At 42.1% G+C, this 25,485-nt stretch overlaps 1 protein-coding gene across 4 annotated transcripts in view; it reads left to right on the plus strand.

Annotated features, from left to right (window-relative positions):
- Positions 1–14,619, plus strand: part of CHN1 (chimerin 1) — a 196,247-nt gene extending 181,628 nt beyond the window's left edge. For 2 of the 4 annotated variants that reach the window (XM_081242994.1, XM_081242995.1), the window contains exons 4-8: positions 1,575–1,748; positions 2,473–2,550; positions 5,139–5,276; positions 12,208–12,313; positions 13,743–14,614. In XM_081242994.1, coding sequence (XP_081099120.1) covers positions 1,575–1,748; positions 2,473–2,550; positions 5,139–5,276; positions 12,208–12,313; positions 13,743–13,914 — 668 coding nt within the window. In that variant the 3' untranslated portion in view covers positions 13,915–14,614. Of the gene's footprint in view, positions 1–1,574; positions 1,749–2,472; positions 2,551–5,138; positions 5,277–12,207; positions 12,314–13,742 lie in introns of all 4 variants that reach the window. The other 2 variants (XM_081242992.1, XM_081242993.1) reach the window with 2 other exon arrangements.
- The last annotated feature ends 10,866 nt before the right edge of the window (positions 14,620–25,485 follow it).

The following is a 25,485-nucleotide window of genomic DNA, read 5'->3' on the forward strand; positions in this document are numbered from 1 at the left end:
GTTCATCTGTTCACTTACACACACGTGTTCAAAGACTCAGCTTCCCTCTACACCTAGCCTGTTTTTGCACATGGGAGGTGCTCAGTACACATGACTTCTTCCCTTAGAGTCACCACAAGCCTTAAGTTCTTTTTTCAAGTTGATAATATCTACACATTTAATGAAAGAACAATTCTATTTATAAGTTTTGGCTAATTTTCCTTGTCTTTGTTGACTGTTACTGCCATATATATAACTAGATTTCAGCTTTACCAAAAGTCATAATAATGATGATGATCATCAGTATTTGTCTAACATTTTATAATATGCAAATCACCTTGAATGCATTGGCTTATTAATTCTCATAACAATTCTGTAAGGTAAATGTTATGCTCCCATTTCTGCCCAAACAGCAAGCAAAACTGAAGCTTGCCCAAGGACCACAGACAGTGGTCGTGGGACTGTATGGTTTTCAAATGCATTAAGACCTGGCTATAAATTGTGTGTACCTCAGTTGGACTGGATTTATGAGAGGTCAGCAACAAGTTTTCATGAACTTAAAAACAAATGGTTAATATTTTAAACAAACATAAAGGTGTTATTTTTAGTTAAATTATTCAGGTATGGTCCATGTCTTTTAGGTCCAATTTAGCAAAAGATTTGTATTCCTCTCTATTTCTTCTAAAATGCCATTGTGCTCTTCTTGTTGAAAATAAAATACCTCAAAATATTAACTAGAAAATATTTGGGTTCTGGCATCTTAGAAGCTATAACCCAATAAAATAACAAAGCAAAGGAACAACTTCAGTAGAGGCAATATGGTATAGGTGTTAAAATCGTGGACTATACAATCTTTGTAGGCTTGAATTTCAGCTCAAATGTACTAAATGCCATGGGTAAGTTACTTAACACATACATGCTTGGTTTCATCAGGTTTATGAAAGAGAAGAATAAAAGTACCTGGTTTATAGAGTTTTCTGTAAATAATGTAAAGCACTTGGAATAGTGCTTCGCATTAGTAAGCTGTTGATAATAGTAGTAACAAATAATAACTGTGGCTATTTTTAGCTCCTAGATGTATTCTATATTCATTTTCTTATACATATATATAAAGAGTTAGGAGTAGATACAAATACGAGCAGCATCAATTTAAGAGGGCCCTGGGATACTCTTACTTTTGGAGGTTCAATTCCACCTCATATCAGATTTATTAAAATGCAGTTATATCCACATTGAATATAATTTTTTATATAACTTTAAAGAAACGGAACTTTAAATTTTTAGTTGGCTAGTTGGTGTAATATTACATTTTGTAGACATTTAATTGAACACTTACTAATTTTGTTTGGCCTGGGTTGGTATTCTCCTGAGATCATACAGCAAGTAAATGACAGAACATGAGCGAGAATTCTAGTCTTCTAACTTAAAATCAGAATTTTCCTGAAGAATGAGAGGAATGTTTCCCCCACTCTGCAGGCTGGAAGCTGGTCCCCTTTTAAAACTAATTCAAGTTGGAGTGTCTTGCCAAAATAAACACTCCAGAATGCTCAACATTCTGAAAATAATAATGAATTTTTCCTTTCTTTATTCTTTAGACTGTGGTTTGAATGTTCATAAGCAGTGTTCCAAGATGGTCCCAAATGACTGTAAGCCAGACTTGAAACATGTCAAGAAGGTGTACAGTTGTGACCTGACCACACTCGTGAAAGCCCACATCACCAAGCGGCCCATGGTGGTGGACATGTGCATCAGGGAGATTGAATCTCGAGGTGAGGCGTTTCCAGCAAGGTTCAGGGCAGTCGTAACTCACTGCACAGCCAGGTTTTCTTCTGCCAGTTTAGGGGGAACGATTCAGATAACAAATGATCTGAAAGTCTGAAATCAGTTAACAGGTAATTAACCAGCATGATTCCAAGGTACATTTAACCAGTTATAAGAAATATGCTTAAAATATATTGATGGTTGATGCTTCCTGTCTGTAAAAGTTGATATGTAGGTACCAATTCATTTTTCAGTTTTAATATTTTTTCTTAGGTCCAAAAAGCAAAGGTATAAATGCTCTGTTTAAAACTATCCTAGGCCAAAACACCAAACACCAGAACTGCATGCACCCTAATTATTCTTTGCCACTTGGGAAAAACTGCTAGATGCCTATTAATATAGTTTATCTTAGTCTTCCGTTATGTAAAAGAATTTATGGTGTAAGGGCGGTGATGAAATAATTTCCCCTAAGACCTAAGGTATTTGATCTCGTTAGACAAAATGATGAGCCAAATTACAGATGTTCAAGTGACTGACGGTAGGTCAGAAGTAAAGAACTGTGAGTGAAATGGTTTTATCTTGGGAGAAAAGTGCGAAGAGGTTTCTAAACATGTATATTTCATCATTCTTCCTGACACATGACTTCCCCAGCCTAAAGTATGAGAAGTTAAAATTTGAAGAAAAGGCATAATTCCAAAGAAACTAATTAGCTTCCCTGCTTTATTTCTACAGGTCTTAATTCTGAAGGACTGTACCGAGTCTCAGGATTTAGTGACCTAATTGAAGATGTCAAGATGGCTTTTGACAGAGGTGTGTTTTCCAGCAGGTTCATTAACTTAGGACAATAATTCTCTGCCAAAAAAGGCACAATTTCTTACGTTATTCTTTCCATTATTTTTCTAAATCATTCATGATCATTATGCCAAATGAAAAAACTTAGCTTATAATTTTTATTATTTTTTGTATTAGTTGTAAGTATTAAACTGTTAAATTTCAGGGTGAGAAATAAGCATAAAATTTAACTGTATTACCAACATTTGAGTATCCAAGCCTGGTCCACGTTCACCAAAATGTATACATAGCAGTTAAATTTACCAAGAACCATGGAGAAAACAGTGGAGGTGGATAGTAGGGGAGGGAATCTAAGTCATTGCAGATCTCAGAATTTCCAGGTTTGCGGTGGCCCACCTAACTCTGCCTGCCATGCATGCCTCCCCAGCATCTCATTATGAAAGTTTGAGCTCATGTCAGGGCAGGAATCTGAGAGGAACTGGGGACCTTCTGGCATCAGACCTCCCACTGTGGGAGGAAGGACCCAGCCAAAGAAAAGCTCAATGGGACTTCTTTTCTTTTAACTAACGTTTAAATTAAGGTTTCTTGCCATGGTTCTCCAATTTGTCTTTGTTTTGAGCACTGGAATAGGTGGTACCAAGGAACTGTAAACTTGAATACAGGAAGTGAAACAGAATAGGAGTTGTGATCGTAAAGAGCCTCTTTCCTTTGCAAGCACATATTTCTAGTTCCATTACACTCCCCTCCCATCACAGACCTCTTACAGCCAACAGAGACAGAAGACAAAATAAATGAGATATTATTACCAACCCAGTAGGAGGAAATCTAGGTCAGCCCACATATTTGATAAGATTGAAGAAAATGACATGAAGTAATGGCATCAGGAACAACCCTGAATCTACGCCAGATTGAATGTTAGGCATTTCTTTTTCTCTGAAAGGTAGCAACCTGTATAACAAAGTGAATCAGCTATACATATACATATATCCCCATATACCCTCCCTCTTTTTTTTTTTTTTTTGCGGTATGCGGGCCTCTCACTGTTGTGGCCCCTCCCGTTGCGGAGCACAGGCTCCAGATGCGCAGGCTCAGCGGCCATGGCTCACGGGCCCAGCCGCTCCGCGGCATGTGGGATCCTCCCGGACCGGGGCACAAACCCGTGTCCCCTGCATCGGCAGGCAGACCCTCAACCACTGAGCCACCCGGGAAGCCCTCCCCTCCCTCTTGCGTCTCCCTCCCACCCTCCCTATCCCATCCCTCTAGATGGACCCAAAGCACCAAGCTGATCTCCCTGTGCTGTGCATCTGCTTCCCACTAGCTATTTATTTTACATTTGGTAGTGTATATTGATACAGCCACTATGGAGAACAGTATGGAGGTTCCTTAAAAAACTAAAAATAGAACTACCATACGACCCAGTAATCCCACTTCTGGGCATAGACCCTGAGAAAACCATAATTCAAAAAGAGTCATGCACCACAATGTCATTGCAGCTCTGTTTACAACAGCCAGGACATGGAAGCAACCTAAGTGTCCATCGACAGATAAATGGATAAAGAAGATGTGGCACATATATACAGTGGAATATTACTCAGCCATAAAATGAAATGAAATTGAGTTATTTGTAGTGAGGTGGATGGACCCAGATACTGTCATACAGTGTGAAGTAAGTCAGAAAGAGAAAAACAAATACTGTATGCTAACACATATATATGGAATCTAAAAAAAAAGTTTCTGAAGGACCTAGGGGCAAGAGAGGAATAAAGACTCAGACGTAGACAATGGACTTGAGGACACGGGGAGGGGGAAGGGTAAGCTGGGACAAAGTGAGAGAGTGGCATGGACATATATACACTACCAAATCTAAGAGGCTGCTTTTTAATCATTAAAAATCTTTCATAAGCTAAATGGAATAAAAGAAATCTAGTATAAGATCTAGCTCAGAGTAGACACTAATTAAGTCTTTAGTAGATGAAAATTCAGCTGTTTTAACAAAGTACTAAGTGCAGGGGGAGGGCAGAAGGGAAGAAGGCCAGCTTTGCTTCAGAGTCATAAGGCCCAGCAACTCTAAAATTTCCTCTGTTTTATAATTTTTTCTCTTGTTATCTCAACACTCTAAAGTTTTGTTTTGCTTTTTCACTTCTCACTACCTCTCCTACCCCCAGGGCTCAGGCAAGATCTAACGTTAGGTGTGGGAACCTGGAGTGAATCAAAGGTGGCCTCTTGTGCTGGGTCGTTTGTCAGTTGGGAGGACCTCAGCTGTTATTTTTCACATTCTCTGTGTTTATTTTAAAAAGGAAAATAAAGTAACCCCACATTATTCCCCTAGGAATTCTCAAGTACTCATGAAATTTAAAAATATTTCTGTTAACCTCAGTCATCTCCTACTTTTCCCCTCCATCATTAAACATGGAAAAATAAGTAACTTCAGAATATAAAATTCAAAAAAATTGATTCTTTCACAGAAAAATATATATATATTTCAGCACAGTGAATTTGATGTTAAAAACTGAAGCATTGCTCATCTTTAAAAACAGTATACAAAAATGTTATTTGTTAAAAGTGCTATGAATCCAGATATTTACTTCTTTTAACATCCTTCAAAGATGGTGAGAAAGCAGATATTTCTGTGAACATGTATGAAGATATCAACATTATCACCGGTGCACTGAAACTGTACTTCAGAGATTTACCAATTCCACTCATCACATACGACGCCTACCCTAAGTTTATAGAGTCTGCCAGTAAGTATGACGGCGTGCATTTGTAACCTGACAAATCGCCTCTTCTTGGTAATCACATCTCCTGTTTTTTCTGCTGAGTATCTTGAATGCATTTTATGAACTATTTCTCCCTGGCCTCTCTCCATGGCTAATACACTCACAAGAATTCTGAACTCTTCTCTAACATAGGTTGTTTATGACTTCTACCATCAGAAGCATCTCTGCAATGTATTTTCCAAAGTAAGGCTTATACCAGTTCTCCTAGATACGGACCAGTACTTTTGTAAAATAAGATAAAAATAACTAGAAAAATAAAATTGAAAAAACAAGACCAACTATTTGTTATTAGATTCAGCAAGCGTGAAGATTACTCTGTCAGAATGCTATAAAATATATAAATTCTTACTCTCAATTTCTGTCCTTATCCTGTGACAGGCCATTAATAAGCAGTTTGCAAACTGGCACGGGTTCACAGATTATACTTTAAGGAGCACTATTTTAGATCAAAAAGTTATTTTTTAAGTTTTAGTTAAGATGAAAATGAGAAAAAGCAAAGGCTCATTTGCCAAATTTTATTTATGGTGCAAAAATCATACCTGTAATTTACACTTTTTTTTTTAAAGAAGGGAATTCTTAACAGATTTTAAGTGTTGGCATTACCATTTTTTAGAAAAGATAGGCTATTTCTGTCATTTACTTTTCTCTCTTAAAAACCATATGCTGTGTTAATCTTTCAATAATAACATCACTTCCTTAGTAACACTGATTTGCTTTCTGATTTTGAAATTTCACAAGTACAAACTTTCTTTGTTCTAACTTTCAGTTTCCCCTTCAGAGCTTGTGTTGAGAATTTTTGTGGTTAGTTCCATGGAGCCCTGATTTCTCACGGGTCAGCTCAAGCTCTCATGTAGAGAACAGCTGTGAGAATTACACTGGTTTTTACAAACTTTCATGTTAGAAGCCTGAAAAGACTCTAGATCTCTTCCATGGGAATGGGGGATTCAGGGCAGATCATGAAAATTGTCTGAGGGAGCTTACAGGTTCTTCTTTGGTGGGGCAGAGGTTTCCTCCCCAGAGAGATAAGTCAGATCGCCACTAACCTGGAAGGCACTTGACATACACCTGTATCGCGAAGGGCTACTCAGACCTCAGTTTGCTCTGACCCCCGGCACAACTCTGGGGGCTCCACTGGATGGTGTTCCTGCCCCCTGTTGCTTGCAAGTAAAACTGAAACTCAGCTGTGTGGCTACCCCAAGGGCATCCGATTAGCACAGGACAGAGCCAGGATTCAAACCCCAGGTGTGAACGCTACACAACTCCTTTATCTACTTAGAAGAAAAATCTAAGCACTCCTTATGAATTTTAAGGCCTTTTGCCCCACACACCCAAACTACCTCACCTTCTTTCCCCACACCCACCTGAGTTGCTGAGGACAATCTCCCCTCTTTATTATTCTTCCAAAGCATTTGTCACTGTTCTTGGGTTTGTATCTGAAACAGCCCTCCGGTGTGAAATCAGCCAGCCCCCTTATGTCACCCCTCAGAGAGCTCTTGAAAGCACATTGTAAGAAAGAAACTTTCTAAATCAAGACAGAAATTCCATTTCCTTCTAATAGAAAACTGTTTTGATGTGTGACATAAAAAACCCTGGCATAATAGTTACACACAATATAAACGTTTACTGTATGTGTTTGATACTGATATCAAAAATTTTGTGGAACACTGTGTCCTTGTAACATGTCTTTCCTAGTAGTAGAGTCTGTTTTATTCTTTAAATGCACAGATATAGCCATCCTCTTATCTGTATAAGCAGATAAGGAAGATGAGTGAAGCTAAGATTTATAGAGCATATACCAGGTGTCAGGAATGGTGCTAGGCACTTTACACCCATGATGTTGTTTTAGAAGAAATGAGATGTTACAGGTATAAGTAAATTGTCCAGGGTCACATGGTGAGAGGAGGTGGCCCTGGCATTCAAACCCACATCTGTCAAAGCCGTGCTGTCTCCACTCTACACACAGCCTGGCTCGCCTGATGGAACAGGGTACAAAAGGCTTAAACAGAGGAGGAAGATAGGAGGGGAGGGGAGGCGCGAACCCTTTCCAAACAAAGGACAGGGCTAGCTCACCCCTCCCGATGAGCTTTTTGTATCTCAGAACTTTTTTGTATCTCAGCCACTAAAACAACTGGGGCCGTGTTTTTCAGGTCTCAGGTGTCTGGCATTTATTAGCAGCCCTTGCCAACAAAAAAATCAGAGTTTGTGTTAAAGCTTTCCCCTGCAAAAGCTGTTTGAGCTCTGCTCTTGCAGCCTCCCTTGGAGAAACTGCTGGGTGAAAGCTGGAAGGGAGTGGTGGCAGGAAATGAAGAAAAGGATTCAAGGGTGGAGGAGGCCAGGGCATCCCAACCAGAATCTTGAAGAGCTTCGTGATCCCCTGGAAACTCACTTACGAACCACCTAGAAGCCTTAGTCTACCCAGCACTTCCTCCTCATTCCCTCTCCCCAGTGATGACATTGGTGCCCTACAATACGAAGGCCCAGAAGACAGATGCTTCTCACAGGTCGTGCTCAATAACCCAGCATGCACGGAGGCTTCCCAACCACCGTGGAACAGCACTGCCACAGTTGAGCTCCTGGTCAGGCTGAATGGAGAAACCTTCCTCTGGCCAAGGAGTCTAAGAGCTCTTCCCAGCAGATCTTAGAAAAGCTACATGGCTCAGTCAAGTGTGTAACCTTGAGCGAGTCAGATCAACTCAGAGAGAAAACCCAGAGTTCTTTGTCCTCAGCAACTTAAAATGTCCTGAAGAGAAGCCTGGTAGCTTGCCGAGTTTCCCCTCAGCTCTGCCACTGATTCACCCCTTTTGCTTGCCTAAGTTTTATTCTTCTTGTATTTGAGTTTCTCTGTAAAGAATTAGACAATACATTCTTTCAAAGAGCTTGTAACTAGATCTGACGCAGGTTCAGAGTGCTCATTTCCTGCCCTGACAATGTCCACATCCCCAAATCCTCCAGACCTTCCCTGCACCTCGCAGCCATAGGCCGCCTTTCTCCCCTGGATTCCCATTGCACTTGGCTGGGCTTCTTTCACAGCCTGTTCCTTCCTGCCGAAGTTATAGTCATGTCTGGTCTTCCCTAGTAGACTGTAACTTCCTCAGAGGCAGGGGTCCTCTCCTGTTTGCTTTCCCGCAGTGCCCAGTCACGTAATAGGTACTCAAAAATATTTGTTGAGTAAACATAATTTTATATTAAGAACCATAGAATCTTAGAGTTTTTAGATACTCTAAGGGGTCACATAACTGGACTTTCTTCTACAACACATTCTTTTTTAAATACCCGGTAACTGCAAGATCACTGCTTCTCTAGGCGGCCCGTCCGCTGGTGGACAGATGTCCACTGACAGATGCGCAGGGAAATCTGCCTGCTTTTAACTCCCTCCCATTGGCGGTGGTGCCAGTGTCACCCTCTCCCACATGCAAGCCTTTCGTATACTTGAACAACTGATGGTGGCCATTCATCTCAGAGTACATTCCACTGTGTCTGTCTCGCTCTTAAATTATGCTGTGGTTTTCTTAAGGCTAAAGATTTGTGTTCTCTGAAGAACTGATCATGGGCAAGACTCTTCTAAGTGGGGAAAAAAGAGAAATGAATTCCAGGGAAGAATTTTTGTCAATTTAACATCCATATATTCAAATGCATTTTGTCATATGTTCCCAAATTTATATCTCCAGTCCGGACCTCTCCCTAAACCCCAGATCAATCCACAGTCAGTACGTTCACTTGGACGCCTGAAGGACATCTCAAACAGAACTCCTGACCTTCCCCCCAGACCTCCTCCATCCGTGATCTTCCCCATCTCAGTGGATTGAGGCTCCATCCTTCCAATTGCTTAAGCCCAAACCTTGGCTTATTCTTTTTTTTTTTTTTTTTTTTTTTGCGGTACGCGGGCCTCTCACCGTTGTGGCCTCTCCCGTTGCGGGGCACAGGCTCCGGACGCGCAGGCTCAGCGTCCACGGCCCACGGGCCCAGCCGCTCCGCGGCATGTGGGATCTTCCCGGACCGGGGCACGAACCCGCGTCGCCTGCATTGGCAGGCGGTCTCTCAACCACTGCGCCACCAGGGAAGCCCTTGGCTTATTCTTGATTATTCTTTTTCATACAGCCCTCATCAAGAAACCCTCTGGACTCTACCCTCAAAATATACCCAGAGGGTTTCCCTGGTGGCACAGTGGTTGAGAGTCCACCTGCCAATGCAGGGGACGCGGGTTCGTGCCCCGGTCCGGGAAGATCCCACATGCCACGGAGCGGCTGGGCCCATGAGCCGTGGCCGCTGAGCCTACGCGTCCGGAGCCTGTGCTCCGCAACGGGAGAGGCCACAACAATGAGAGGCCCGCGTACCGCAAAAAAGAAAAAAAAAAAAAATATATATATATATATATATATATATATACCCAGAATCCAGCAACTTCTTACCACCTTCACTGCCACCACCTGGTCTAGACAAGTGTCATTCCTCACCTGGATTTTTGTAATCATGACCAGAGTGGTCTTTCTGTTTTCACTCTTGCCCTTCCATAGCCTGTTTCCCACGTGGCAGCCAGAGGAGCAATACTGTGAAAAGTGTATGTCAGATCCTGACCCTCCCTCATGCAGAACCTTCCCATTTCTCTCCGTAAGTGCCGTGTTCTTAGACTCGCCTGCAGCACCTGCCGTGATCAAGTGCCCTGTTACCTCTCTGACCTCACCCCCGTCTGCTCCTCTCTGCTCAGCCTCCTGCAGCCACACTTGTCTCCTCGCTTCTCCTCAGACATTACAGGCACATTCTCCCCTCGGAACCGTGGCACAGATGTCCCTCTGCCTGGAACCATCTTCACCCAGATCTCCATGGGTTTCATTCCCTCCCTCCCTCAAAGTCTGTACACGAGACTTTCCTTCTCATTAAGGCCTATCCTGATCATCCCATGTAATATTGCACCCTCGCAGCCCTCCCAGTGTTTCTTATCCTGCTGTTTTCTGCATAGCGCTCATTCTAATCTAGTATAAACTGTAAGATAGAATATTTATTGTCTATTGCCTCCAGTAGAAAGTAAGCTCTCTGTGAACAGGGAATTTTGTTTCTTTGCTCGGCCACCTACACTGTCCTTAATTTCACACTATCTCAAGAGTCTCCTTATAAAGATTAACTATAGAAGTGAAAAGGAAACTAAGTTACTCTTTTTTCAATTTCCAGAATACTGTCGTTTCAAATTAATTAGTCCAATCATAAAAACTATAGCTAAGTAAAAACTAAATAGTAGTTTTCTATAGTAAATGGAATTCTCGTTTGTTCTAGAAATAAAATGATTGGATTTCAGTATCTGAGATGTTATTGCTGTTATGAATTGGCACGTTGAACCTTAATGCCCCATGGTTCAAAGACTATGCATTATTTATCATAGCAAAAGGCAAATAATACATTCTTTATTGCTAAGAAATGAACCAAGAACTCTGGGGAAGCTTTGGGCAGAAACTGTAAAATGGCCAAAGTTTCTTTGAATTAAAAAGCTTCAGTCACGGTTCACATTCTGAAATTTATCACATCTGCTCTGCCAATGCTAGGAACTTTTCACTTTCATCTTATATCAGTTTTTACCTGACTCCAGTACTTTGCCGTTGAGTTGATTTGTTTTATAAATTAGAAAGAGTAGGATTCTTGGTCTTGTGTCTAAAATGTTGTATTCTGGTCAGATATGGCCTTCCAGCATTTCAAGGCAGCTAACCAACACTTAAAGGCAATTGCCCTGAAGCCCAGCGTTTAAAGGCACCCCATCTTCTTGACGTTTGGGTAGAAGCAGGAATGTGCTGTGGTCCTCTTTTTGAGAGCATGAAATTCCGAAGATGTCTATTGTTTCTGAATATGGAAGTGGTTGATGAATTAAACGCAGTCTGTGACCTCAAAGGAATGTGGTTTTTTGGCCAAAACAGAACTAAAATATCCAAATGAAGATTGTCCCCCTCGAAGTTTACACCTTTGTAAGAGTCACATTTATTTCAGGGATCCTGTTGTCACTCAGAACGTTTGGAATTGTCTTCAAAGTCTGTACTGCATTCTTCTGAATATCTTAAGTAGAAGAATTGTGCTTTGAGAGTAGAACTGACTTTTTTTTTTTTTTTTTTTTTTTTGCGGTACGCGGGCCTCTCACCGCTGCGGCCTCTCCCGTCGCGGAGCACAGGCTCCGGACGCGCAGGCTCAGCGGCCATGGCTCACGGGCCCAGCCGCTCGGCGGCACGTGGGATCTTCCCGGACCGGGGCACGAACCCGTGTCCCCTGCATCGGCAGGCAGACACCAAACCACTGCGCCACCAGGGAAGCCCAGAATTGACTTTTTTATATAACAAAATAATTTAAAACTAAGTCTAATGAATAAAGGAAGTAAATATTGGATGATACATTTCTTGGTCTACAAAGAAAAAAGCATGAATATCAATTAATAAAACTTTGGCAGGGGTTGCAGTGGGCACTGGGCTGGCATCGCTTGTATACCATTGCTGAAAGGAGATTTTCAAAATATTTTGAACAGTGCAACATTGTTTCAATATGTCTGTAATGTTCTAAGATGACCTTATTTGAATATATAAGTTTTTATCCTTGCATACGTTTATGTGTCTGAATTTTTTATAGTTACATCCTATATATCCAATATCCAATTTTCATATTTATCAGACTTTAGGACCCTCAAGTGAAAACACTGGGTGCTCTCCCCAAAAGTCCAAGTAAATGATATTGCCACATTGACACTAAACTTTTGGAAATCTGAGACTTGAACCTTAAAAATACTTTCCAAAGCTGTGGGCAAGGACCTGTGAGAAAGCACTTCTTGTCAGTTTTAGAAGATCACCACAAGAATAGAATTAAATGGGCCATTTGTACCAGTTGTCTATTAAAGTTTCTCTCCTTGGTATTCATCTTGCTACTGTAGAAATTATGGATCCTGATGAGCAATTAGAAACCCTTCATGAAGCACTGAAACTGCTTCCGCCCGCTCACTGCGAAACCCTCCGGTATCTCATGGCGCATCTAAAGAGGCAAGTTCCCAACTCGGACGCTTATACTTGTACCACATCCAAATGTTAAGAATCAAATGAAAGCAAAGGTGAAAGAAAGGACAAATGATCTACTGAATGAATGAATAAATACATAGGTATCTTGTCTTCTTGTGTAAAATCACACACATTGAGAAGGAATGCTAAAAAAAATGCACTACAATACTGAGTGCAGACTTGATTCCGACATAAATGTATTCGCAGTTCAAGTATATGTTCCAAATATGTTAGAAATATCAGTATTCTGCCGAGGACATGCATTAGTTTTTGTGGAAAGGGAAAAGGTTGCAGCTGTAAAGACACTAGCATTAGTATAATAAAGGAAGAACGAAGCAACTTGCAAGGAAGCTCACTTATGTCTTGCTCCAAAATAGGCACTTCAGACTTGGCATTTTAGATTATTGAATTAATATTGCCAGCATTGAAACCTGCTGTAAAAAGTGATGGAGTAAAGTAAGGAGTCAAGAGAAGAATGGAAAATAAAATACTTCAGTTACTTCTGGTTGAATGTTTTAAAGCGATTGATGGTGATATAGCTTTATTTCCCTGCTTGGTCACCCTCCATCTCTCCCAGTTGAAGCAAGGTTTTTAAAATTATATGACCAAGTTTTAGTGGCTTTAGGATTTCCAAATATAGCACCAATCAGAAACAAAAAAAACCCAGCAGAACTTGACATCTACTTTGTATACCTTTAGGTGCAAGTTACCCAGAAGTGAATATTTAACTCACAGTGCTTTTAAGGATTTACGTGGTTTCCCTCCTTAAAAGCACCATGAGTTCAAACTTGTTTTAATATGCTTCACTTGTAAATTCAAGTTTGCTGTGTATATGGATGCAGTTAAGAACTCCACACTAAAACAAAGGAATAACTCTCAAATTACAGTCTCTGTGCCTTTGCTGTAGCAGTAAAAAGAATATAAATACACTCCCTGACGAGGTTGCTTAGCTTGAGCCATTTCCTATTAATATGGCTACCACTCTCTCCCTAACTACTCAATAAACCATTCAACTTGGCAAAAATGCTCTATAGGAAACAAGATCCCGCCAAAGTGGAGGGAGAGCTGATGGAATTATCAAGATGACCCCTTCCCTTCCCTGTTTACAAACACACCCCTGCAGCTCTAGGCTGTGGCAGGCGGATCCACAAATAGAACTGACTCCACTCAGGCCAGCACATCAACTCAGGCTTCAGCTCCAGTGATCACCAGAAGTTTAAATTATTTACTAACATCATTTACCTTAAGGAAAGTCAGTACATTGAAGTTAAGGAGAAGCGCAGAGAAATAACCTAGCGAAAGAGCTGATCAGTGGGCACAAACCTTTACTGTGAATCTTTTGTTTTAGTGCTTCAGCACGCCAAAGACCCCCGTAGCCTAGATGAAGTCACCCTCCCTCCCTTGTATTTTTCAGAGTGACCCTCCACGAAAAGGAGAATCTGATGAATGCAGAGAACCTTGGGATTGTTTTCGGCCCAACCCTCATGAGATCTCCAGAACTAGACGCCATGGCTGCCCTGAACGATATACGATATCAGAGACTGGTGGTGGAGCTGCTTATCAAAAATGAAGACATTTTATTTTAGATTTTTAGTTTGAAGGAAAAAAAGAAATGTTTTACAGATGAAGGAATGTTTTATAGTAATTTAATTGGCTCTTGTAGTTGAATTATTTCTTGGTTAGAAGTTTGGGCATATAACCAGATTAAAATGAAGGAACTTCCCGTTGTTTTCATAGCACTGCTCCGCTGTCCTTGTAAAACAGTGAACACATGCTTTCCAGTTCTAGTAGTCCTGGGTGTTTATCACATTAAGAGAAACTCAAGCTAGTGCATGATTAGCCCCCTGTTTGGCAAGGGAACCCCATACAAAGGAGACACCAAGCCTGCGCCACCCCTTCGTCCTGGGTCGCCTGTGGTTGTAGTCCAGCATGTTTCACAGAGTAACTCTGTCGTGACTTTGCTTTTGGGTCCTGCGTCACTGGTTTCTGATGCTTCCATAAACATGCACACAAATGGAGAAACCAGCACCTCTGGCTGCCGCATCGCCATAGACTATAACATATGCCTGCTTTTCTCAAATGCTTTACTTCTGGTTTCTCTTAGTTCTTCTCTAGCATAGTACTTTCTTTCCAGCAAAAGCAAAATGTGTTTTCAGATTTGTTACTTTAGTAAATTATCTCTACCAATAAAAAAGTACAACGCAGAGCATTTTCTGTTAAATTATTCTTGGTTTTCAGTTGTAATTTTGTGTTTTTATCTGGCATGCAGTTATTAATTTATTAAATTTGGCTTTTAGAAATCAAAAATATTGATAGCTCACTTTTTTCGCATGACTGAGAGTATTTGGGAAAATGTGTTTGGCCATTTATTTAATACTGAGTACACCCTCTCACCTCTTTTGTTTACTGTTGAAAGTTTTACGTTGAGCTCCTAAAAAAATAATTTAAAACTGCTTAGAAATAGAATACCCATTCATTGAATTTATTTTTCTTCTTGCATACTCGGGCAAAAATCTAGAATATTTTCTCAACCTTTTGGGACAGTGGGGAGCGCAGGCAGGAGTTCCTTCTAGAGCCATCAGAAAAAGAAAAAGGGCTAACTAAAAAGAATGACTTTTCTAAATGCTCGGGGGTTTGTCAGAGATGCATGATGTTGACGTGCAGTTGAGCGGACCACACTGCCTGAGAGGAATCTCAGGTAGCAACCTGACAACTAGGGAAGGGTGTTCTGCGCACAACACAAGGCCCGGAAACCCAGGCAATGGGCCTGATACTGTCACTAGCCACCCACATGGCTTTGAGCTAATGATCATCTAGAGTCTGTTTCCTTATCTGTCAAATGAGCGCCCTCCCAGAACTAAAGTTCTATCCTGCTTTAAAAACTGAAAAAAAAAAAAGTGGGACTTCCCTGGTGGCGCAGTGGATAAGAATCTGCCTGCCAATGAAGGGGACACGGGTTCGATCCCTGATCCAGGAAGAACCCACATGCCGTGGAGCAACTAAGCCTGTGTGCCACAACTACTGAGCCTGTGCTCTAGAGCCCACAAGCCACAACTACTGAGCCCACGTGCCACAACTACTGAAGCCTGCACACCTAGAGCCCGTGCTCCGCAACAAGAGAAGTCACTGCAGTGAGAAGCCCGTGCACCACAACAAAGAATAGCCCCGGCTGAAAGCAACTAAAGAAAAGCCCGCATGCAGCAAAGAAGACCCAACACAGCCAAAAATAAATAAATAAAATAAGTAAAGTTATTTGGGAAAAAAAACTGAAAAAGTAATACAAGACACATTTCCATGTTTGCCATTTCGATCCTTAGTGCTTTCAAGACTGTCTCAAAGATAACGGAAACTGACAGAAATACGGAGTTTTTCCATATTTTTACCCTTGGGCTATAGTAGGAAGTTGATTGTATGTTTTATTAATGTCTATATTCAGAAAACTGTGGTGGTGCAGTTCATTACAGCCATCTCCTCAACCACAGTCACCTATATGAAAAATGTCACTGCACTAAGCAACATGGGATATATAGATAAATAAAGTACAGAGATTTGTTTTATATAGTATAGATATTTTCTTTAAAATGGAGGTCACTGAAAAGCACTAAACACTAAGGGGATGCTTTTGACTCATGAAATACATTTGTCAGGGAAATCTGATCACATGGGTCTGTCCCTGGGTTAGGTACATCTGTTGAACTGCTGCTACGTGCTCAGGACTGAAGTTCATTTTGTACAAGGTCCTTTTAAAGGAGAATTCAGTTGCCTTATTAGAATATAATCACCCTAATTTTTCCCTGAAAAGTAACAGATATGGTTGACTTTAGAGCAGGCACTTACTGGAATTACAGGTGTATCTGTATTACAGGAGCAGTGCCTGATCATAGTACATAAGAAGCAGATGTTCAGATAAAATTCTGAGTAAGTCTTCAGACAAGGTTACTATTTACCAGGTTTGTGAACAAGTGCACTGGGCATGTTTTTAAACAGATGGATGTGTGGTTCACTCCCCCAGGACGTGCGGATACAAATCACAGCTACGTCATCTGTGAGCACCTTTGGACTGTCGGGTGACATTTCTTGAAATGAAGGAACAAGTTTCAGTCGCTAAGGGAGGCTCTGACTCAGTAATTTGCCAGAGTCTTTTATACATATCTTTCTAAGACTACTTGGAGATTTCTCAAATCGTGACCTTTTATAACACGAGGCAGCGGCTTCAGCTTCCATCCCATCAGGAGTGGGAGGAGGGACCCGTGAGCCGCTCCACCATCACCCACAGATTTGGCAGCACTGCCGATCCTCTACCCTGAACATAAAGTCCATTTCTTCTCAACTCTCTGTATATAGTTTTAAGGAAATTATGGAAAAACGGAAGATTTTCCCTTCTCTACATTCTTTGTTAGCTTTTAATGCCAGTTATACCAGCTGGCCAGAGGAAGTAGTTCTTCACTGAATTGAGATGAAAAACGTGTCCCTAAGTGGAAGAATGGATATTTATCAAAATGTTTCTGGTTACTTAATGAGCTCAAATAGAAGGCCTCTGAATACATTAGGTTCAGGGCTCCAACACTATTCATTTATAACAAAATATTTTAGCGTTTATAGCCCCAAAGCTGATTACGTATTATTGGTGAGTCCACCTAAAAAGCCAGAAGTGTTTCTGTTTTTAATGCACATTGGAAAAGCAGAATACTCCAAACTCTTATCCCAACTATATATTTTTGTCATTGGGAGGATAACTTCTTATGGAACTCTTTAAGCATCTTAACTTCATATGCCTGTAGCAACTGTACAGCATTCACATTTGTCTCCTAGTGTTAAGTGAGAGGCATTACTCTTACGAGCGGAAGTAGCCGTGCTCTTTACATACATCATTACCGCACCTCACACCTCCACGGGACACTGGGCGGCTCTGACCCTTGACCGGCACGCGTTGTGTGAGGATATAGAAGGCTGAGAGGAGTATAGCGTTGTCAGGGATCCGCCAGAGCCTCCAATTTTTAGCAATCTAGTTCTCACTTGCATTCTCTCAACAAGTGAAGCCCAGACCTGCATCCCGATATATCCGCACGCCTCATTCCACACCCATTTCCTGCCTGCTCCCTCCCCACGGGCCAGGCACTGTGCTAGCCTGGGAACAAGGTCAGCTCCAGTTCTCAAGGAACTTACCAGATCAGTTTGGCCTAGGGAAACTTGAATCCTGTCCTTTTCCTCACTGTCTTATTTCCTATGGGCCTCGACACTAGCTGCCTATCCCTGTGAAGAGAGTGTGCAGTCTGGAATGGGACAACAGAGCATGAAAGGGCCCTGTCATGCCATCCTCTGCTGTGGATTCACTAGCCTCTAATTTCCCGGCATCACACGAAGCTCGGCAATGATGGTATCAGTCTACTGCAGCTGAGTGCACTTAGCTCATTTTGGCCAATTCCACGCACAGTTGGCAGTCTTTCTGGGAAAAGCCGTCTCAACCTGACAGCTCAGAGTCACCATTTATCTAAAACAGACTGTGACAGCCCTAGCATTTCCCAAATAGTAATGAAGGGAAAAAACTGAAGTTGTTTTCTCTAGATTTTGTATAGTCAAGGACTTAGGTTATTACTAGTATACCAAATCCTATTTAAGACCAATTAGCAAGTTTACTAGAAAAGGTTGTATTCATAATGTTATTATAGATTCAAACATTTGTTGATTTCAACACATTCTTCCACCTTATCAAAGTCATTGGGGCCTCTCAGCAAATGCTTAAATAACTTTTAAAGTAAAATTATTTCACCAGTCTGGCATATCACACAGGCATCTCACATCAATTGATATTTCATGTGTTGAAACCAAAAATCAAGAAAGAGCTAAGCTAAAAATATGATTCATTCATCAACACACAGTGTAAGGAAACTCCTGATTTATGAGGTTTTTTTGTTCTTTGCTGAAGAGAGACTATTTTAATATAGTCAGTAATAGCATATTTGACAATGTAAATTTTTTCCATTATTGCTTATTCCACAGGATAGCACAAAACAAGAAGTATAAGCATGTTGCTGACCGAGTTTTTGGAGCTCTGAAAGTGTTAGGGTGTTTATTATTGTTCAGATACAGTCACGATTAATTGTAGCAGGTAACGTCAGCATGTGAAGCAAGATGCATTTCTAGTTCTGAATCATAACTACTTAACTGCCCATGTCACTGTGGTAACACAAAAAGCAGAGGAGGTAATGTTTAGAGATTAAAATGAAGAATATTAGCAAGAAGGGCCCTCCAGAGGTAAAATGTTGTAAACTTGGAATGTTCTGAAAACAGAAAAATCTTCTGATTTTCACTGTACCAATCTCAGACCAGTGAGTTTCCTCTGATGTGTCTATAGGTAAAATGTGGCCACAGGCTGGGGCTTGTCTGTGCAAAAAATCAAGGCCTGGCCTGATATTTGGATGCCTCTCCATAGGAATGAACATTTTCCTAAGACAGTTTTTATTCTTACCAAAGAAAATTCATAGTTTTGAGGAATAATTTGCTCAAGTTTTTTTAAAAAATAGTATCCAAACTATATGAGAGAGGAGATGATAGGGGCATACAAAGGTTAAGTTCAACTACATCAGTGCCAGCTCTGTCCCAAGATTCTAGGAACACTCTGACATCAAAAACATGGGAGGGAGTAAAAATGTAGAGCTTTAGAATGCACTTAAACTTGTTATCATCTTAAAATAGACTGTTATAAGTTGTTTTATGTAAGCCTCATGGTAACTACAAAGCAAAAACCTATAGTAAATACACAAAAGATAAAGGAATCTAATCATACCACAGCAGAAAATCATCAAGTCACAGAGGAAGAGAGCAGGAGTAGAAGAAAGGAAAGAGGAAATAAAAAACAGCCAGAAAACAATTAACAAAATGGCAATAAGTACACAATTATTAAAAATTACTTTAAATGTAAGTGGACTAACTTCTCCAATCAACAGTCATAAAAGTGGCTGAATGGATAAAAAAAAAAAAGCAAGACCCACCTATATGCTGCCTACAAGTGACTCACTTCAGAAGTAAGGATACACACAGGCTGAAACCGAAGGGATGGAAAAAGATATTCCACGCAAATAGAAACCAAAAGAAAGCTGGGATAGCTATAGTTATATCAGACAAAATAGACTTTAAGACAAAGACTATAATAAGAGACAAAGCCATTACATAACAGTAAAGGGGTCAGTCTAACCAGAGGATATAACATTTATAAATATTTATGCCCCTAATCTAAGAGCACCTAAATATTTAAAGCAAATTTTAACAGACCTGAAGGGAGAATAGCAATACAATAATAGGAGGGGACTTTAATTCATCAGTGGATAGATTCCAGACAAAATCAATAAGGAAACATGGGCCTTAAATGACACATCAGACCAGACAGACTTAACAGACATGTATAGAACATTTCACCCAAAAGCAACAGAATACATATTCTTCTCAAGCACACATGGAACATTCTCCAGATTAGATCATATGTTAAGCCACAAAACAAGTCAATACATTTAAGAAGACAAATCATATCAAGCATCTTTTCTGACCACAATGGTATAAAAATAGAAATCAATTATAAGAAGAAAACTGGAAAATACACAAATACGGGGAGACTAAAAAACATGCTACTGAACAACCAATGGGTCAAAGGAGAAATCAAAAGTGAAATTTAAAAAATACCTTGGGGCAAACAAAAATGGAAATACAACATACCACAATTCATGGGGTGCGCCGTGATTCTAGGAAGCGAAGAAGTGGTTGATCAGCACGAGGAGATGGCGTTAAATGTAGTCATAAAGGTAAGGGCTCCAGGCCCTCAGCCCGCCGGTGGCCTGCTTCTCTGACTCTGCCCTGCTTTAGCCCAGTGCAATGGTTTTCAAACTTTAGCGTCTTTCAGAGTCACCTGGAGAATGTGATAAAGGCCTTACTGCCAGAGGTTCTGAATTAGGAGATCTGGGGTGGGGGCCCAAAATTTGCATTTCTAACAAGGCCCCAGGTGATACTGATGCTGCTGGTCCCAGGATCACCCTTTGAGAACCACTGGCTCAGCGTTTCTCAGCCCTGGCTACACATTAGAGTCACCTGAGGCCCTACTACAGGCCAATTAAATCAAACCCTCTGTGCGCAAGCGCTGGGCAGACAGCTTCTCGGGTGATTCTAATGTGTCCCTGGTGTGCAGACTGTTGCATTTCCTCTTGGTATGTTAAAACGTGCCTGGGATTTGTTTTAATCAGGTATGGTAAGACATACAGACATGGAAATGCTGATCCCTAGGAACAGGAGCCATGCAGGGCCACAGGGGGATGGACCAGGGTCTGTCAGGAGCAGTAGGGAAGACAGCAGAGCATGGCCCAGAGTCTTTATTGGGGTTCTCTTGGGAAGGAGCGAACAAGGCAGGGTGGGTTCCCTGAGTTGGTTTCGGTTGGATAGTTTGAATAATTTCGATGGGCTCTGGACTATAGGGGTGGTCCCTGGTTGTCCAGGACCTGACACTAGGGTGACTTAAGGCAGGGGAAATATGGGCTTGGTCTGTGAGAGTTTAATAAAGAAGACAGTTGGGGATGTGGGTTCTGGACTGGTTGGTTTGCACATCAAACGTGCAACTTTCCTAAGAGTCCTTTGCAATCTCTAGGACTTAGCTAACCCTGGGTCAGCCGGTCTCTCCAGGATGAAGGCCTCAAATGCCAGAACATCAAGAATACAGAAAATAAGAAAGAAGAGTCCAACATGTAGTTGGCTTCATGTGCTCTCCTTCACAGTCTCACCTCCTAGTTTCTGACCTAAGTCTGATCCTGTCCTCAATATTTTTCTTACTCAAATTTTGTTCAAAATCGCATAGCCTAACCTAAATTAGATATTAAGTCAGAAGAAGAAGATGGGTTCTAACAGGAACCATATTAAACCACTTTAAGAAGGAGTCCATATTTCTCAGACCACATTTGATGAGACTAACATTCCACAAAGTGTAAGAAATACAAATTGTTCTCAGAACTACAACAACCTGCACCAACCTCACACGGGTAGAAGGCCTAAGAGCTTGTGTCAACATGACTTAGCTCTCTGTTCCAAGAGACCTTTGCCTGAGGAAGATAAGTCTTTGCTTCAGGAAATTCCTGCAGATCCCTTTACCTGAGACTCCTCACCTGGGCAAACAGCTTGCTTATCAAACCACAGCCTACCTCTCAAGACCCTTGCTATGTTCACCAGTCTTAAATGACTCTATTCCCCCACCTTGAAGTACACATCTTAAACACTTGAGCCCAGACCCCCGAAACCCTGCAAAGCCCCCCTCTGACGTCCCCCTTCTGCAACACTGCTCGGCTGCCGTGGTTCTCTGCTTAGTGCCTTCAATTCCAGTTAGCCTAGTTTGGTTTTATTAGCAGGCAGTCTGATAATACACTGGGGAGCTCAACAGTTATTTCAAGAGTAAAGGGCTCTAGAGTCAAATAAGTTTGGGAAACACTATATGGTTGACCCTTGAACAACAGGGATCTGGACTGCGCAGGTCCACTTCAATAAATACTTACTACAGGATTCGCGGTTGGGTGAATCAGCAGAAGTAGAACCATGAAAATGGAGGAACCGCAGAAACAGACACCTATGAGCTACGCTCAAATTTTTGACTGTGCCAGAGAGTTGGTGCCCCCCATCTCCGCATTGTTCAAGGGTCAGCTGTTTAAGCGTCAATGCCACCTTTATTAAGATTGCAATCATGGGATTTCCCTGGTGGCGCAGTGGTCGGGAGTCCGCCTGCCAATGCAGGAGACACGGCTTCCAGCCCTGGTCTGGGAAGATCCCACATGCCATGGAGCAACTAAGCCCGTGTGCCACAACTGCTGAGTCTGCACTCTAGAGCCCACGAGCCACAGCTACAGGGCCTGCGCGCCTGGAGCCCACGCTCCACAACAGGAGAGGCCACCGCAATGAGAAGCCACCGCAACGAAGAGTAGCCCCTGCTTGCCACAGCTAGAGAAAGCCCACGCGCAGCAAAGAAGACCCAACGCAGCCAAGAATGAATAAATAAAATAATAAATCAATAAATAAAGATTGCAATCATGTTAGCATAATAAGGAGTCTGAAAAGATTTGCCTTAAAAAAAAAACTTGAGATCAAGTGAACTGGCAACTTGTACATGGAAAGCCTTGTTTTTCTGCAAACTTACTAATTTCTTTAAAAACATTTTCTCCCTTAACATCTGTTTCAAAACACTGATTTAGGTAAAGTCATGAATGATTGGAGAGAAATTAAGAAGTACTAGGCACGAATCAATAATATATAACTCTGACGTCTTGAAGCTGCTGGTGAGGGAGCTGACACCAGGCTTCCCTGCCCGGAAGCGTCCTCACCCACCATCAGCACCTTGGTGCTGGGCTGGCTGCCGGATGAGGGTAGTTTGCACATTATGAATGGTTTCTACATGATTAGTGAGGGAGGGTTCACTGGCATCCACCAGCCTGTCTACAGAGGACTGTTCCCTGAGGCCCATGAATAAGGCATCCATCCACTTTGTCAGAGCAGGAGGAACCAGGATGCCCTCTGGCTTTGGATTCCCAAAGCCACTTGACTTTGCACTGTGCTTTGCACAGAATGAGCCTCAGTGAATGCTCACCAGGTAACAACAATTCCTCTTCCCGGTGGCACTGCTGAAAGATCAGAGGAGATTCCCCCCACTGAGTCCCTTCACAGCCTCCTCAGAGGTGGGAGGAGAAATCAGTCAGGGCAGCTCACTTCCCCACTGTTTCTGCTCTGGAAACACCCTGGTTTTGTTCCAGATCTAGGAGGAGAAATTAACACATTATCAGAGAATTCTGGGATCCGATGCATTGTCTGTGAAACAGGTGGCCAAGCCAAAAGGACGATGGCCTCACAAAATCAAGCTTATTCAAATGACCAGTGGGCACTTTTGCCAGTGTGTTCCTTGATATGTCCTAATTAAAAATTAATCACCATTAATATTAATTACGGTGATTAAAAGGAAACATCTGTGAAGACAGGCTTGAATCCTTATAGCTCTGGCTGGGTATAGCAAGATAAAACAGAGCTGCCTAAGGGAAGAAGCTTCATCTTGTCAAGAAAGAAAGAAAGGGAGGGGAGGGGAGGGGAGGGGAGGGGAGGGGAGGGGAGGGGAGGGGAGGGGAGGGGAGGGGAGGGGAGGAAAAGCCAGGCGTTACCTAAAAATGCTTGGGCTAGACAGTCAGGCCTGGATTCCTGGAGACACTGATCCTCTCTCCCGCTTTCTCCCTGCTTCTCTCTCCCCTCCATGCTTTCTTCTTTGTCTTGCTGCTCACTTTCATTTGATAGCTCTGTCTACAGAGGAAAGCCAGAGCTTTTCATTCTGCAAAATCAGATTCTTTTCCCTTATATTACAAAATATTGAGTATAGCTCCCTGTGCTATACAGGTCTGGTTCGTTATCTATTTTATATATAGCAGTGTGTTTATGTTAATACAGCAAAGTGATTCAGTTATACATTTTTTTTTCAGATTCTCATTCTGCAAAGTCCATACCACTCCATGTCTACTGAGCTGAATATGGGTTATGTCAAAGACTTCTTTTCTTGCCTACACCCCATAAACCACTGTTCTTTCTTCTTTTTCCAGCTTTATGGTGGGGGAAGCAAAGGGTTTGGTGGAAGGTCACTCTGAGCTGGGAGCTGGGGACATTGCGCAAGGAATACCTGCCAAGTACCCGCCTCAATGGCGGGTGTTGTGGAGCCTCAGGGAAGGCCCAGCAGAGGACTAGCCCAGCCCAGCTTTAGCCTAAGATGCAGAGAAACTCTGCCTGTTAGGAAGCACTTCCCCCTCCCCTACTTTGTACTTTCTCAAAGGCAAGGGAAAGCAGTAAAGGAAAAACAAACAAACAAACAAAAAACCCTGTGATCCACCAACAACATGAACAGTTGCTTTCTTTCATGTATGTCTTCCTTATACTGGAAGTCTGACCCAATCAAATATAATCCAAAGGGCAAACATACCAAGTTAGTTCTCGGAGGGCCTGAGGCTTTCTGCAATTTTGTGGGGAAAGAGACTTCAGGCCTGGAATCTCAAAACTCGCTGATTATGAAAACTGAGAGATGAGGGGAATGCTGGCCAGTCAGGGGCTGGGGACCCTGAAACATCAAAATTGCAGGCTTTCATTTCTACCCACAACCCCCTGCAAAGGTTTTCTTGTGTCAGCAGGGAAGGGTGACTGTGGGAGAAGACAGGCCCCCGGCTACCCCACTGAGGAAGGGGAAGGTGGCCTTAGCATAGGTCAGCCATTCCGAAATGCTATTTGAAAATGGTACTGAGAACACACATTTGAAAGAAGTACTTGTTCTGAAACATCAAAGGGAAGATGGCAATGGAGACCCTATAAAGGGGTCATGATTTCTGTTCAAGGGAATAAAGCATTAAGGATCTAATTATCAGCTGAGTCTTTACTGAATGTGGGACTCGCAGTTCCTGTGATTACGAAGGGGCTGATTTTCCGGTCAGCGGCGCACCCCTCATCTCCGTGCTCCAAACCCGAGTAGGCTGCAAGGGCCTTGCATTTCCACAGGGCGATGGCTTCCCCCAGAGTTCTCTGTCTCTTAATGACTTCCAAGAAGAGCTGGTCCCTGCCCCAGGTTACATGGGTCTCTGGAAATGTCCCTTACAGATTAGAACAAGCCCTCACCAACAATCCTGGAGGCGTGGAACTACCGCAGTGGGTGGTATCACTTGGGCCCCATGTGTTTGACAGGAGGGGCTTGAAGAGCTGAGGCTTACAAATGGGTGGGTGACCTGGCAGAGATGCGTGGTCACGGTGGAATGTGGTTGCCATGGGGATGTGAGGTTTTCTGCTCAAGCAGTCTGAGAAGCAAAATTTCCATTGGGTATATGTAAACACATTGCAGCATCTTTAAATTTATTTTCTTTTTCAAATAGCGTCCAGGGTGGGCTCACACAATAAAAGAAGAATTTTTTTTAACATCTTCATTTGAGTATAATTGCTTTACAATGTTCTGTTAGTTTCTGCTGCATAACACAGTGAACCAGCTATATGCATACGTATATCCCCATATCCCCTCCCTCTTGCGTCTCCCTCCCACCCTCCCTATCCCACCCCTCTTGGTGGTCACAAAGCACTGAGCTGATCTCCCTGTGCTATGTGGCTGCTTCCCACTAGCTATCTATTGT

Source organism: Mesoplodon bidens (genome assembly GCF_964165515.1).
Source record: "Mesoplodon bidens genome assembly, chromosome: 8".
Classification (NCBI taxonomy): Eukaryota; Metazoa; Chordata; class Mammalia; order Artiodactyla; family Ziphiidae; genus Mesoplodon; species Mesoplodon bidens.